The sequence below is a fragment of the Wyeomyia smithii genome, chromosome 2 (assembly GCF_029784165.1).
Source record: "Wyeomyia smithii strain HCP4-BCI-WySm-NY-G18 chromosome 2, ASM2978416v1, whole genome shotgun sequence".
Taxonomy (NCBI): domain Eukaryota; kingdom Metazoa; phylum Arthropoda; class Insecta; order Diptera; family Culicidae; genus Wyeomyia; species Wyeomyia smithii.
The window spans coordinates 67,637,530-67,654,445 of NC_073695.1; the positions used below are offsets into that span (position 1 = coordinate 67,637,530).

Below are 16,916 nucleotides of genomic sequence, written 5' to 3' on the forward strand. Positions count from 1 at the left end.
TACGGTTCAAAAGTCAAGTGCCTTTTTCGCAAAAAAATATTGGAAACTTATTTTGTATATAATAAAGTTTGCTGTAACATATAAAAAATAATGATCTGATCTTGTTTCAAAAGGAATATCAAAGGTATAGTGGTATAAAACAAGAATTTTAACGGCAAAAACCTTATTCTGAACATAATTGAACATAATCAGATAGTTCAGTAAAATTGTGAAATAGGTACCTAGTGTCTTCAGCAACGTTGTTTTTCATGTTTCTGGAAAAAATGGTAAAAATTGTTGATTTTTTGAGAAATTATTTATTTTATATCTCTGGTAGGGGGATCCATCGCGGATCTGTTGATGTTAAAAGCAATATCATTTTTTACTCTAAAACTTTTCCGAAGACAGCATTGCTCTAAAATGTAACGTTCGCGAGAAAATGACTATCGACCAGCTTTTTCATTTGTGGACCACAGTGTGGCGCGGGAAGGCATTTTTAGCTTAAAACTTTCAAAATTTGTGAAAAAATCTTGAAAAAAAATTACCGACATTTTTTTTTCCACAATGTTTTTGGAGTTCTACGTCATCACTATAAACAAAAAAGAAGCCTACCTGATAGCGAATTTCTTTATTCCACTAGCTCACCTCGTTTTGACATGGAGCCCACCTAACAGCTGTCGAAATTCTTCTTTATTCGCTCTATTTTGACCCAGTACTGAAATGCACCGTGAAAATTTGTCAGTTCCAACTCAACCACCGCGCGTGCTTGGTTCGGAAACAACTATCCAGCATCTCTTTTTTACTTGCGTTGTAAATCGTATTGTTGTTTTTTTATTCCTCGGCAGATTTGCCCTGCGACAGTGCAACAAAGAAATTCGCTATGAGACTCATGAAACTCAAATCATCTCCATCCCTCTCTATACTCCGTTGCTGGCAAGCGATTTTCGTTACAATTAGCGCTTCCTAGCTTTCACTTTTGGTAACCAATTGTACTAAGCGTATAAACAGCGACGATTTCCCCTCAGGCGACACTAGCGACCCTTTCGTATTATTTGTTAAAACTACGTCTGTCAGTTGAGATTTCGTTTATTTTAATTTGGATGTTAAACATTAGTATCTAACTTGTAAGTGTTCCACTAATAACTCAAGAAAATGTCCGTCAAAGATGAAATAACGCAGTTTAAGTTATGGGCTACAAAACTTGGATGCCCATTAGAAAAAATTCCACCGGACGAAACACTCAGAAAGTATGTTTTCATTTCCTATACTACGATAAACGAAACATTTTCAAATTTCAGATACATTCGCGGAAAGCAAAGCATCGTTTTTCATCACATAATGAATGAAGTTCGTCCCCGACAGGAAATATCTACCATGCGAAATAACGTTCTAGTGGCTAAACTTCGTCAGTTTCAAAAACTAGGCAATGTTGTGGCTGTATGTCATGCAAACATTCGTGCTCTTAGAGTTTTTCAATTTATATTCGTTTTATTTTAGAAATCCAAATTGAATCAAATGCCTGAGGAACTGAAAAGGTTTGAACAGATAGAAAAACTAAAAACTAAATGTAACGAAACTGAAACTCGAATTACCAACTCTATAAACTCCCTAAAAACTATAACAGCTAAGATTAAGCAAAAGAGTAAGAATCTCCTCTACATGGATTGTTTTCCTTTTAACTAATAGTGTGTTTTATTTTCAGACATTCAAAAAGTGCATCACACAACGAAATTGTCCGAGATAGACGACAAATTATTTTACCTCAGAGCAGTGAACAACGCGCTGACTAAAATGTCGAAAAAGGAGGTTGAAATTAAGGAAACGATTGACCACTTGATGCCCGTTAAATTGCACGATTCTACGAAAACCAAAGAGGATGCTATTGGTGCAATTCAACGGTGTCTGCAGTATCTTGAAGAATTTTATTCCAAATTTGCGGACCTGAAACAGGAAGGATGTAAACAGGCCCAGCAAAGTCTCTGGAACAACATGAGGGTCGCCCTGGCGGGTATTCCAAACTATCACCTTTGGACTGTCCTGATAGAGATGAAGGAGAAACAGTTGCTAGAAATTGCTGAAGTTGATCGACAACAAAATGAGCTGGAAAAGGAAGTAACCCTTTCAGATCAGGATATGCTTCAAATAAATATGGCAAGGCTCTGTGGATCCCACATCAATTTGTTTATTGACCTTGTCTCAATGAAGCATTCGGTTCAGTCGTTAAGGGAGGACTATTTGGCTAAGTATACACCATTTTCACAGATGCTGGAGACAAAGATGAATTTGCTGAATACGATGGACGATGAGGCAGACTCCATCTTGGAGGACTACATGCTTCAATCCACCACGAAAGATTACAACCAGGGTCAACTAGAATTTCTCAGTAAGGAGATTGAGCGAAAAAAGCAGGAGATTAATATTCAGAGCAAAAAGTTAGACAACCATGAACAATCTCTTGCTCAGCTCCGAGATATCTACGCAGAAGTGGACGCTCATTCAACGCGTATACAGGAGGAAATTCAGCTACTGAACCAGATCAAAGAAAAGGTTTCATATGTTAAAAGTTTCAGTTGTTACACAGTTCATAATATGCGCCAGAAGACTGGAAATCAAACGTTGAATCTTAGCGAGCAGTCGATGAATCTAACTCGATTGGAAAACAAACCGATTTCCCCTGGTTTCATATACTCTCCGGCTACGCTGCCACCTTTGCGAAACGAATTGACGCTTCTAGCTGGAACTCCATTTTACAAATTCAACCGCTCTAAGCACACCGTTTTTGCCCATGATATTCACATTTGCCTTTCGTCAGCAAGTGGCGAATCGGACTCGCTGCTGAGCCTTCTGCCGGCCTCTTTCTCATCGGCTGAGCATTCACTGCATGAGGTTAGGGCAATTATCAAGCTAGATGAGCTGGTTAAATCCTTCCAGCAAAACGTTTGTCCAGAGTTGGACAAGGTTACCCCAAATGGTGCCCAGTACAGGCAGCTGTGGCGGGCTAATCATGAAAAAATCTGCGAATATTTGGACGAAACTGAGGCACTGCTAGGTAACGCCCAGCAGATGATTGAAAAGGGTCGCACCTACTATGACTTTGTGCTAGCCAATGCGCTTCGGAAGTACGTGCCTCCAGAGAAATTGTTCAATGGAAGAAATTACCGCGAATATGAAAATGAGTATATGATGTATTATCGGATGATCAACGGTACGATGGGAGGAAAGTGAACTCGTTTGTAAGGTAAGTGTGGAATGTTCTTTTGTTTATCAGGATTATGTGCACAAACGGTTCAACCAAAAAATATTATTATAATGAAGTTTAACTTTATTATGTGATAAATATGATATAAACAAACTTTTTTGATGTCGAGGGTGAACATCTAACAGCTGATCCATATGTACGATTGTTGTTAATGTCTAAAGTCAGAAGGCAAACTTCTTTACATAGAATCCAACATAATAATAAACACAGAATTTAACATCGAACGGGTTTTGAGGAATCATTCCACATGCTTTCAAGTTAAATGGAGCTCTAATGTATATAATAGGCTTCTGCTCTGACTCAAGGCAAAGAAGGCATAAGCATGGTGTGCAGTCAATTTGTCTGAGTCCCTCACGTATGAAGCAGCATCTTCACCAGATCTCAAATCACTTGAATTTAGCGTGGGCCTCGGAACACTGCTGACACGATTGTCCCGCGGCGAGACAGGGGTTTGGGGATGGCCCAATAAACCTACTCTAAAATTACGTAACGCTGGACAACCTGCCCCCCTTCAAATTTGCAATTTTGAGCAACCATTACAGTTACGTAACGGTCTCAACAAAAACAGACATAACTCATCGAAACTAAAAAATAGCGATACACTTTCTTTTATAAAAATATGACATATTTTCTTAGTTTGAATTTTGAAGAATACTTAAATAATGGAAAAATGAAGATAAGAGCGCTATCACGCGAAAACATGTTAAGGAGGTACTTTACTTTTATACCTTGTAACTTTGTTAGAATTTTTCGATCTTCTACAAACTTGCCTGAAATAGTTAGGTTTATAATGTAGCGAAAGAAAATTATCAAATTTATCAAGAAATTAACAAAAAATGTTTTCAAATTTAGTGTACCCCTTTTACACGAAAAAAAACTTGCCATTCAAATAAAGTATTTACAAAATCGAGAAATTTTCTAAAAGACATCGAACCGCTAAAACCATTTCGTCACACACACCGATGACCCACTATTTTTGATTTCGTCCCACTTAGCGCTGGAGTCGAACCACAGACAAACAGACGTACCACGAAATTAATTTTTGTCGATCAAAATAACGGTCAATCAGAATGGGTTACAATCATGCGGAATGGCATTGATATACTTTTTCCCTTTGCACTCTGTTGACAGTTGTCGAGCGCCGTGCTGCCAAAAACAGCAGAAAGGCTGAAAGTTTATATTCTGCGGAATATGTCCAGCAGGGGTCGCACAAGTCAGCCCGAACCACCATGTTGTTAGAATTTTTATGAAGTAGTACGTCTGTTTGTCTGTGGTCGAACGTCCCAGAGAAATACGCGCAGTGCCCACAAATCTATTTATCGATTTCAAATAGGCATATGACACGATCACATCGATCGAGAACAGCTATGGCAAATTGTGCACGATACGGATTTCCGGACAAACTAACGCGGTTAGTTAAAGCGACGATAAATCGAGTGGTATGTGTGTATGTGTAGTTTGGGGGGGGGGGGGGGGGGGGTAGTCTCGAGGCCTTTCAAATGTTCAAATGTTTGGCTTCGCAGACGATATCGACATTGTGACTCGAACTTTTGTGGTGATGGCGGCGGATACGAACATCGGACTAAAGGCCGAAGCCAAACGGAATGGACAGGACATCAATGCATCGGAGACAAAGTACACGGAATGAAGGGATTCAGGAGAAGACAGTGCTAACTGCTCACCTTGAGTTCAAATTGAAATGAAATTGAGGTGGTCGACGAATTCGTGTACTTGGGCTCACTGGTAATTGCCGACAACGATACCAGCAGAGAAATTCATTTATGACAGGCAATCACGCATACTGTGGTCTCCGGAGCATGCTTTGGTGGACTGTAGATGAAGAACGGAACCTGGAAAAGGCGAATGAACCATGAACTGCTGGAGCTGCTTGGGGAGCTATCTATCATTCAACCGCTAAGATTGTCAGGTGCGATGAGCTGGGTATATTGAAATGGTTCTGAAATCAGTCCGTCAAGAACGAGATGGAAAGGTGTACAGCGGGCAAAGTGGATTGATCAGGTGGAAGACGACCTATGGACCCTACGTAGACTGCAGAGCTGACGAAGTGGAATTAAGACTCTTACGTACAGCAAAGGCCACACCACGGCTTAGGACTGTGGTTAGTGCAGGCCAGCTGTAAAAACCAGAGATAATTCGCCATCAACGAACAGGGATGAGTGTCAGATGTTTTGATACAAGAAGAATGTAGCGCGGGCACTGGTACTGCAGCAAAGGGCTTGTCAAAATGTGATACGATACTAACAGAAACAAAAACAGCAGACCCATATTTTCCGGGACAAAAAGCCCCGCCTGAAAAAGCTGAAGTTCGAGGATGATTGAGTAGCTAAGTCGTTCTCAAGAAAAGCATGAGTTTTACAAGAAATTAAACGCATCCCGCGCCGGCTTCGTCCCGCGAACCGAAATGTGTCGGAATAAAGATGAAGGAATCTTGACGGATGGATGCGAGGTGATTGACAGGTTGAAGCAGCACTACGGTAAACAACTGAATGATGTAGTGGCAGGAGATCAAGACGGCAGCTGAAACGACTTCGTCAGCACAGTGGGTGAGATCGAGCAGCTCAAGAACATCAAATCAGTTTGAGAAGATCGCATCGCTGCGTAGCTTTTAAACTGGGCCCGTATAGGTTTGATTCCAGTCTACACCAGCTAATAGTCAACATCTGGGATACAGTACAGCTTCCGGAGGAGTGGAAGGAGGAAGTAATATGCTCAATAGGGCGCAAGTTAGAATAGGAGAACGAGATTCACGATTCTTAACGCAGTCTACAAAGTGCTCTCCTAGATCATCTTTCGACGTCTCTCGCCGCTAGCAAGAAGGTTTGTAAAAAGTTATCAAGCCGGTTTTGTGGGTGGGCGATCGATGACGGACTAAATCTTCACGCTGCAGCAGATTCTCCAAAAGTGTAGCGAATATCAAGTACTCATTGATTTTAGGACCATCTACGATACTATCGACCTTGTAAAGCTATGGAAAATTATGAGCGAAAATGGTTTCCCGACGAAACTAACAAGACTGATTAAGGCCACGATGGACCATGATAGTGCTGACTGTTTGACTTCGGTTTCGACGAGGCGCCTCCTATTCAACATTGCGCGAGACGAGATTTTCAATAATCCCACAGCCAGTTCATTTGCTTCGCTGACGACTTGGACTTTGTCGAAAGGACATGGCAGGCGGTTGCTGAACAGTACATCAAGTTGAAGTGTAAAGTAGAAAGGGTTGGATTGAAGGTAAATACGTCGGAGACCAAGTATCTGCTAGCAAAGGGAACCGTGCGCGATTGAGTACACATACATCAATGTACATCAATGAGTACTTGATATTCGCGTGTATTAATCGACATAGATGAGCTCCAGGTGGTCAACGAATTTGTATACCTCGGATTATCGGTAGTGTCAGACAACAACTGCTGGAAAGAAATATCGCAGGCGTATTTTAGCTGGAAGTCGTGCCTACTATGGACACCATAAGATCGTTAGGTGTAGGAAACTAAGTCCCCGTAATAAGTGCACCATGTAAAAAACGCTTGTACGTAACACAGGTAGTCTTCTACGGGTACGAGGAGCACTTGCCAGCACTGACCGTCTTCGAATGATGTGTGCTTAGCATCATTTACGGCGGTGTATGTGAAGATGGTGCATGGAGGTTAGGGTTACAATGACTGTATGGGAAAAATTTCATTAACAAATTTCAAAGATGACCTGTGCAAAATTTCAGTGCAATTTTACATGGTTTACGGGTGCCCCAAAGCGCTCAAAGACATGATTTTAAAGCCATCGAAAATTCGCCAAAAGAAAAGTACATGAAATTGGTAAAATTGGAAATTTTTTTTTAATGCTAAATGATAAAAATGCATAAAACGCATACTTTTTCATGGCATCCGAGAGCCTAATATGGGATATTTTAGAATTGACTTTGAAAATGACTCACAACTTGCTCCAAACCACTTGTAAATTATTCGAATGTTTATGAGGCATCCTGGACTTGATTTTCATTACCTTACCTTACCAAACAGTCCCATGCCGTGGTGTGGCCTTTGCTGTACGTAAGAGTCGTCTCCATTCCACTCAGTCCATGGCTGCAGTTCGCCAACTCTGCAGTCTGCGTAGGGTCTGCAGGTGGTCTTCCAACTGATCGATTCACCTTGCCCGCTGTGCACCTCTCCGTCTCGTCCCTGACGGATTGGTTTCAAGAACTATCTTTACCGGGCTGTCGTCTGACATCCTTACAACATACCCAGCCCACCGCAACCTGCCTATCTTAGCGGTGTGGACGATAGATGGCTTCCCAATTAGCTCCTGCAGTTCGTGGTTCATTCGCCTTCTCCACACTCCGTTCTCCATCTACAGTCCACCGAAGATGGTACGCAACACCTTCTGCTCGAAGACCGCAAGGGCGCTTTGGTCCTCCACTAGCATTGTCCATGGCTCATGCCCGTAGAGGACTACCGGTCTGATCAGCGTCTTGTAGATGGCTAACTTGGTGCGGCGACGAATTATACTTGATCGGAGCGTCCTCGGGAGACCAAAGTATGCACGATTTCCTGCCATAATGCGTCGTTGAATTTCTCTGCTGGTATCGTTGTCGGCAGTTACCAGTGAGCACAGATACACGAACTTATCGACCGATTTTCATTAGAATGGCTAATTTATTTTTTACTTGGATGGTAACGTTTGCGGTAAAAAATGGACAGAAATTGCCGATTTTCTATAGGATCACCTTCTGACGAAACTACCCATTCAGCATCAATCATAGTAGTCTGACAAGGATTTTCCAGAGAATTTCGTAGTGTTTTAAAACCCCCTCCCCAACCCCTGAGTGCGTGACATCATTAATGGATGGTCCCTAACCCATGTCCAATCGAGCTGAAATTTTGTACAGGTCACCTGTTTGAGTCAATAAACAGAATGTATATGGCCGGTTTTTAAAATTTGACCAGACCCTTTTCCCTGCAACCTAATGTAAATAATACGATTTAAACAGTTCTAGTTTTTTGCTTTCAAAATGTTATTCTCTACATTTATTTGGACATGCAAGGGCTGTATCTAGTTAGTACACGATTTTCTCAGTTTTCAAGTACAGTGCTTTTTTGATTTTATCAATAGTCATTTTTATTACTACTCGCCACATTCACGCTCGATTTGCTCACGCTTTTTTCGTTCCCAGACAACCAGAAGTCGCATAAGATTGCACGGATTACCTCGTATAAAGTTCTATGGCACATCAGTATCGTATAGCTGTATAAACAACGTATGTGTTTTATCGCATATGGTGTTATACGTATAATGCAAAAATCTGCCGTATCACATCGTATCGCATATAAATTTAGTCGCAAAAGGTATCATTTTGTATCACCGTCAATGACTAAATTCATGAAAACAAGCTTAGATGACTAAAAATCGCATAAGATTGCACGGAATACCTCGTGTAAAGTTCTATGGTACATCACTATCGTACAGCTGTATGAACAACGCAAGTGTTTCATCGTATATGGTGTTGTTTAGCGAACTTCTTGCGATGAGTGTAACATTCTCGCACAGCAATACAGATAAACTCATATCATGTATATTCAAACTTTTATTAATTCCACAAAGTGATGAATATACGCGAAAATCAAAAGTCTCATGTTTAGTCGCAAAAGGCATCATTTTGTAACACTGTAAACGACTGAATTCATGATAACTAGATGCTGCTAGTGTTTGCACAGCTTACATCGCACAAGATACTACGATAGATCATTTCCTTGTATGACCAATGTGAATGTTTAATCAAATATAACGTTGTTTTGCGGAATCTTTGCGACAAATAGGTAATAAACCCGGATTCAAAAACCAATTAACTTTTCCAATGCTTGGATAAACTCACAGTAAATCCACACACTGACGAATATGCGCGAAAATCGAAAACCTTACGCATTACAGCGTATCACATATAAATTTAGTTCCTTCCCGCAGCTGCTGCTCCTTAAAAAATTATACACAGAAAACATCTGCGGACAACTCGGATCAATGATGCAATACTAAGCATAATATCTTTGTTGAAAACTTGCCTTTAATTGTTGTTGAATGCGGTAAAATCACTCAATTTTGTTTAAACAAATAACACAGCTCATCGAGCGGCCATGACAGTTCAACCGAAATGTAAACAACAAACGTTCCCGCAAAAATTCACAAACTAACTCGCAATACGAGATCTAATTAGATTCATGCTTTACGATGTCTTTTGGACATTTATACAATGAAACTAGAAAGTAATTACCAAAAGTCAGAGATTTCCGACAGCGAGACCACGGGGGAGTGCAAAGAATGCTGCTTGACAATCTAAAAGTTCGAGGTTCGAGTCCGGATGGAAACCCAAATGTTACAGCGTGTGCCCAAGGGAAAAAGAAAAGAATGGTAAAAATTAAACACTGACATTTGTAATTTGCTATTTCTTGTAATATGAATAGCAAGGGATAAATAATGACTACTGTTCGCTGTATTTTTTGACGTGGGACACGTCTTTGTTTACTATACTGGGATGCATTCTGTAAAATTGGAAATGAAACGGGCAAATGTTGCGTCAGATTTCAAACGCTAATAACAGCATAACCACATGATGGATAACAATAACCAATATGTTGTTGGATAGATAAAATGTATACCAATTTTGTAATGTGTTAGTTATCACTCTAATTTCATTGCTAAGCGGTAAAATTGATAATAATTTCAATAACAAATTTACGCGAATAATGAACCAATTACATGCGAGCATTCCTAGCACAGACGACGTGAATGGACACCATCCGTTCCCTGTGATATTCCCTGTATCAATTTCGAAATAAAAATTGACAGAGTCTCCCCGTCCCAATAGGTCAATTTATTTTTGCTTCCATGAGCTTAGACTAATATAATGTCTCGAAGGTAAAAGTTTTCCTAAAAGTTTGAAACAATACCCATCCTTGAACAATCTCTAAACCTGCGTGTTAGGTACTGTAGAACCTAATAAAAACTGATGTCTTGAAAGAAAACATGCCAGTAAGAGCAACAGTACCACTGGAGTATAGAACCGCAGGTCTCTCGTCGTCTATGATTGCATTGGTACTCTTCTATTCGTACTGCAGCAGTACTATTCGTATTGCAGTGGTACACTTTAGTTCGTACATTTCTATTCGTATGCAATTGAGGAAAAACTACAATGCTGCTGTTGATGGTGATTGAAAATTTATTTCATAAATATGATTGCCATGAATTACTCAACAAGAATTGTAAATTTTTGCAACGGATATTTTTAAATTTTATCTTCGATATTCACAAAATAATCGTGACCGGATAGTATCGAAAGAGTAAATTCCTAAATATATATATTTATAGAAGAGTAAGAACCTGCGAATGCTTGTGATTTTTTAGTTTATTCAGTAAGATTCGTACAGAATCTCTTTTTATATTTCAAAATTGTTAGATGATTATCATTATCATTCTAAGCTTTACCATAATAAACGTATATTTCCTGTCTTCGTAATACAGCGAATGTAGTTGCAGGCAAATGAAAAAATTGTCAAGCAAAAAATAAAAATTTAATTGTGGATTTCTACGATTTTTTGCTGGAACTTGTTAGGAATTTTGTTCAAAATATTTTCTTATGTTTTCCAATTGATGAACCTTTGTAAGGGCTTCCATATTATTTTGAAAGTAATATCCATACTATAGATTTGATTTAGTTAGAGTTAAATAAGACAAAACCATTCATTATGATAACGTAAGATTATTGGATTTGGTTTTTGAGGATATAGAGATAATTCTGACTTTGACGCATTATGAGAAATTCTTGGTGCTTCTTCAACAAGCACGATATGCTTGTGCCTTGTTAAATACATATTTTTTTGCACAAAAAAAAAATACTAAAGGCATAACATCGCCAAATATAAATGATATTTCTTCGAGTGTTGTTGAATATATTCCAAAAATTGATTTCCAGGGGAGGCTGAAAATAAACACATTGATTCTGTCTGCAGACTCTGTATATTTTGTAACAAAAATCCCCTAATTACAGTGTTTAGTCCCACGTCACCATTTCATACAACCCTAGGGCTGTATACCTTTTAGTATTTTGTAGGTGATTTAATCGCATGTTATAATAAACTAATACGTAGGAATGCATGGCGAACATCGCATAAATATCTGAAATAATTTGCTAATGTTGACTTGTGAAGTTGCATTAAGTAACAAAAGAACCCGTAGTGTATATTCATATATCGCTTATATTTTCGTTTCAAATCGCAAATATGAAGTTGTAGAGTGGCATTAAATAGTGAAACAGCTCGTATAAGTTATTAAGCTTTAACAGTTTAAGTCGCATATATGAACTTTTTTCATCGTAAAAGTTTTTTGATATTTTGGAAATGCACGCATTACGCACGCAACATTAGCAGCATCTTGTGCGATGTAACTATCACGTATAAATGCACGTACAATGCGATGACTGTTTGCATTATACGCGTTAATTGGTTGTCTGGGTTTTTATCAGGTTTTTTAAAAAAAATATTCTAAATCAAGAATAATGCACTTTCAGTTGTAGAACGAGAAAGTGTATTTGGAATATAATTTTCTCTTGTAGGGTAAGAGCACCAGTTTTGGCCGCAGTATGTTATGTATGAGAAATGTTTGTCCTTCTTCCTTTGAAAAATATGTACAGTGCTTTTTCGCTTTTATCAACAGTCGTTTTTATCAATACTCGCCAAATTCACGCTCGATTTTCTCACGTTTTTTTTCGTTTTTGTCACGCTCTTTGAAAAAACACTTTAAATCAAGAGTAATATACTTCCAGTTGTAAAAAAATTATTCGAAACATCATTTTCACTTGTGCTTTGTGTCCTTGCATGTGTATAGTTTTATTAACTCAATTTATATGATAAATTTTCTGAGGCAACCAAGTGTCATATCTGTAACAAATAATTTGTTTCATAATTTTGAGGAAAATAAACCGTGAAATATGTATTTCATTGCTTTTGAAGCAAAAATTACGTATTATTCGAGCAGTTGAAAAAGAAGATCTGTGAACAACACAAATAGCCCTACAGTTTGGTCCTCATAGTGCGTGGATTTAAAAATTAAAAAATCTAGCGGTTCCACAATTTTACATTAACAAGCAGTAGGCTCTGCTAGCTATGCTAAAGAATGGGCAGCACAAATCATATTGATATTGCATGTATAATAGCCGCGAGAAAGTCCGCGAAAATGCAATGGAGAAAAATATCATAAACTAACCTTTTCTTGTTTATTCATTTGAATTTTGAACTTATATTCCATTCAACTATGAAAGTGCATCATTTTACTCAAAATATCCTAAATTTCAATTGAATCCAACCGAAAATATTCATTTTTTATCATTTCGCTAAATTCACGGTTTCGCCAAATTCACGGTAAAATTTTTTTTGACCGTGATAAAATAGAAAAAGCACTGTAATTGAATAATTTCAACGGGGAAATCAGATGAAATCGTCTATATCCTGCACTAACAATGAGTTTCAATAATCAAATTATGTTGTATTGTTCACATATTATCCAATCAAAAAACTTTTCTAGGCTCCTGTTTTGGCCAGAGCATTTCTAAATTGGCCACTTAGGTCTCCTATTGTGGCCAATTCGCGAAAAAGTTGAAGTCACACGAATTTATTTTATATTTTGACTTTATAGGTATATTTTAACAGCAAAAAATTCTCGTTTTTGAGCTAACCAAAGGGTCAGTATATATAATAATCAAACTAAATAATGATATTATATTCACACATAGCTAGCACGGCAAAGTACTTCAAGTTAAAATTTGTTTAAACTTAGTAGGATGTTTAATAACACTGACATCACATCATTGACCTATATCAATTTTTCGTATGTCATTGATCTATATTAAAAAGCTTCCTCTTTTCTTTTTCACATAGAAACATTTTCGTATTATTTTCTACCATCAACTTCGGTAGCTTAAGTGCCATTTATTATAGTCAGGTTATGGTTGAGAGTCCGAAGCGTTAGTTTGGTAAATACAAATGAAGCTACAGAGTTGCAAATAATCTGGTGAAACGGAGATTCTCTAATCCCAAACCAGTTTTGTAGTTTCACATATCTCATGCGTTTAAAATATCTGCACGAAAAGCTCCATTCATTTCATGTTTTGCATAAACATCAATACGTTACCATGGTTTTGTTTACATATGGCCAATATCAGGATTATGAATCATGGAATTGCATCAATATGTGGCCAAGAATGGAAGCTGTAGGTAATTTTGATATTGCAGAGAAAAATCACACCAAAATGTCTACTTTTTTATACATGTGCTGTAGTAAGTTTTAAACAAAGTTATGCTCTATGAAAAATAGCTTTTTTTCCTGTATGGACTTCCTCACTGCGACCAGAATTGTGAGATATGCCCGGGTGTCTGCTGTATCCCGCACTTCTGTTAATAGCAATACCTCTATTGAAATGGGGCATGCTTTTTATTATTGTTCATCAGTGCTTGTGTGTAACGTGCTACTCTCTTCCTTACACGCTTACTGTTCTACTATACCGATACTCGTTCCTCTTGCCAAATATCACCAATTATAATTCCCTGGAGAAGTTTCATCGTGCGTCCTTCTGGCCAAGTTTTATTGATAAGAGGGACTTATTTTTTGTTAAGAGGAAGTCACGCAAAGGTATTTGTAGATTTCAGCGTAAAGGAAGGGTAACTGGTGGGGAGCCTGAGAATAAACCCATGCTTAAGTCCTTTTTGACATCGGATCGCCTGATTCTACTAAGATTCGAACCCACGGCCATCCGCTTGACAAAGCGGACTCTGTAACCTTGCGGCTACGCAACTCCCCAGCGATGAATGAAAAATTGCTTGCAAACTACCTAAACGTTAGGCTGTATAGTGAACTGGAGGAAGCATAGTTAGTTCCTTTATTGAAACTAAAATACAAATATTTATTTGCTTAAGTTTGCAATAGTTTTGTTGAATAGTATCAGCAGGTTCAATGGAAGACTTCGAATTAGGAGTAATCAAGATTCTTTTTCACAATTATCAATTTTATTCTATCATGGCCAAAACTGGTGCTATGGCCAAAACCGGTGCTTCTACCCTACCTTGTGTAATTGCACGTGTATAGCATTGTGCATATAGTTTTCTGAACTCAATTTATCTGATCAGTTTTCTGGATAGGGCAACCAAGTGCCATATCTGTAACAATTTATTTGTATCATAGTTTTGTGAAAAACGAACCGTGAAATTTGTATTTCATTAACTTTGGAGCAAAAATTATGTATTATTCGAGTAGTTGAGAAAGAAGATCTATTTATAGCTCAAATAGCCCTACAGTTTAGCGCTCATAGAATGACGATTTAAAAATTATAAAATCTAGCGGTTCACAATTTAACATAATCATGCATTAAGCAGGTATTATACGAAGCAAATATTTGCTATTTTTCAATACAGCTTTTAGTTTGTGCAAATAAAAATCGTACCAAAAATAGCAAATATTTGCGTCGTCTATTACCTGCTTTAGACTTTCCTAACTATGCTAAAGAATGGGCAGTACAAATTAAATTGATATTGTATGTATATTGTTTATATTTTGTATATAAATTTCAAAACCTAAATTTCAGAATCCAACACAAAAAATCCATTTTTATCATTTCGCTAAATGCACGGTTTCGACAAATTCACGGTCAATTTTTTTTTTTACCGTGATAAAATCGAAAAAACAAAATTGCTGTAAACGGTATACATACATACAAATCAAGAGTCATCTAAGGGAAAGAGAATTGGATTGTTTAGCTACTCACGGATTTCTGTTTTTTATATATCAGCTAGAAGAGTGTACTTTTCTGAGAAAAAACGTGATTTTTCAAAATTTAAAATCATTGTCCTTCGATTTTTAAATAAAGAATAAAAATCGCTACAACGACAGTGTGTATATGGACGAACTGTCATTTTAGCGATTTCGAGCAGTTTTAATTCGTGATTTAAAAAGTGAATGACAGCGATAAAATTTTTTTTTGAAAATCACGTTTTGCTTAGAAAATGCAGCTTTTGCAGACACAAAAAACTGATATAGCTAAACAACCCAATTCAAAAAACTTCAAAGTTGAACAACTCTGAGTTGATTTGTTTTTTTTTTTTTTTTTTCATTAAATGTGGCACTCTATCAACTAGACATGTGTGCCGACCATATCACCGGCGGCGGCGGCGTAGAAAACATTTTACCTCGGCGGCGATCGGCGCGCCGGCGTGACGCCATTAGTTTTCATCAGCGGCGGCGGCGGCGGCGTGAACGGCGTGACACTAATTACCACTTATAAAATATTGCGCATAATGTGTGCTTTTGTACTCTCATGTTCGTTTTTTTTTAATTGAACGTTCATAAATAAAAATGTATGCGTCAGAGTTATAAGAATGTCAAAAATAGAAATAAAATTGGTAAGATATCAAGTAAACAAACAATTGAATAACCAGAAAATAATAAACCAAGCAGAGTAAGTACAAACAAGTGTAAATCCCAAAAAAAAATCATCAACGAGCCCACAACAAAAAATTACATGGAATACTGTTCCCAGAGACGTTTAGTTTAGGAAAAAAGATAGATAGTTTTTTGATATGTTGATTTCGATTAACCGTAGACCTTCTTTGGGAAAATTCGATAAATCTTACGTTAGAGAGTCGTTTTTAACTTTCATACATTTTGTTAGGTTACCCATGGAATAACTGAAAAAATGGGAAACTCTTTTCAATCGAATAGAGTTCTTCGGTAAACACCACAGTTTCTTCATTTTCTATTGCGACTTTTGGGATAAAACTGACCAGAGGTGAAGCATTAGGTCCTCTTCGGGTAATTGTGATTGTGACGCGGTGTTGGTAGGAGCAACGAGGTTTCGTTAAGACTCCTCCCTCTTGACAAAATAAGTCTTTCTTATAACAGAACTGTTCTGAGGAATATTAATCCACTCCAGGGAATTGTAAATTGGTTTCGATAAGGTTCCTTCATCTTGACATAATGGCCAGAGGGGAACGTTAGGTGTAGTCTCACTCCTGGGAATTGTAATTTGGCAATATTGGTAGAATAGTAAGAGGCTCGTTATAGTAGAGCAGTAAGCTTGAAACGAAAGGGTAAACTCTCTCACACAAGCACGGATATAAATGAAAAGCGTACATTCACTGCCAATAATATGAAGTGCGGAATACAGGAAACACCTGGCCAATGTCACAATAGATCAAATGTCTCTGGTTGCAGCGATGAGTCCGCACAGAGGAAAAAAAAATTAACGAGAAATCAGCAAAAAATATAGTCGTGCTTGAAAATGTTGACGAAAAAACTATCTACAAAAATGTCTGTTTCAGCGCAATATGATCAACTATTTAATTTGCGCAAAATTTTCAGTGAATTGCCGCATTTTGATCTCCAAAAAAAAACTTTGTATTCTAAAGAAAATTACCAAATAAATAATAAAAAAAAACACGTGTCATTTTTCATAAATTTTTTGAACATTTTAAGACTGCTCATACGTTTGCATAAAAATAAAAAATACATCTGCATAAAAATAAAAAATAAATGTTATGATAACTGAAACAATTTTCTCGAAGCAAACTGTCGAAGCAAATCACTGATAATGACATTGATATTTTTGATTTCATTCGATAAAAAAGTC

The 16,916-nt window shown here is 37.6% G+C and overlaps 1 protein-coding gene across 2 annotated transcripts; it reads left to right on the forward strand.

Annotated features, from left to right (window-relative positions):
• The first annotated feature begins 1,052 nt into the window (after nt 1-1,052).
• LOC129722602 (augmin complex subunit dgt5-like) lies at nt 1,053-15,580 on the forward strand. Of its 2 annotated transcripts, XM_055676194.1 has the most exons (5): nt 1,053-1,226; nt 1,278-1,416; nt 1,477-1,621; nt 1,682-3,217; nt 15,427-15,580. In XM_055676194.1, the coding sequence occupies exons 1-4, from the start codon at nt 1,132-1,134 to the stop codon at nt 3,202-3,204; spliced, it is 1,902 nt and encodes a 633-aa protein (XP_055532169.1). In that variant the 5' UTR covers nt 1,053-1,131; the 3' UTR covers nt 3,205-3,217; nt 15,427-15,580. The 2 variants fall into 2 exon arrangements, with proteins under 2 accessions (XP_055532169.1, XP_055532167.1); XM_055676192.1 differs by lacking the exon at nt 15,427-15,580 and having other exon boundaries at nt 1,682-3,333.
• The last annotated feature ends 1,336 nt before the right edge of the window (nt 15,581-16,916 follow it).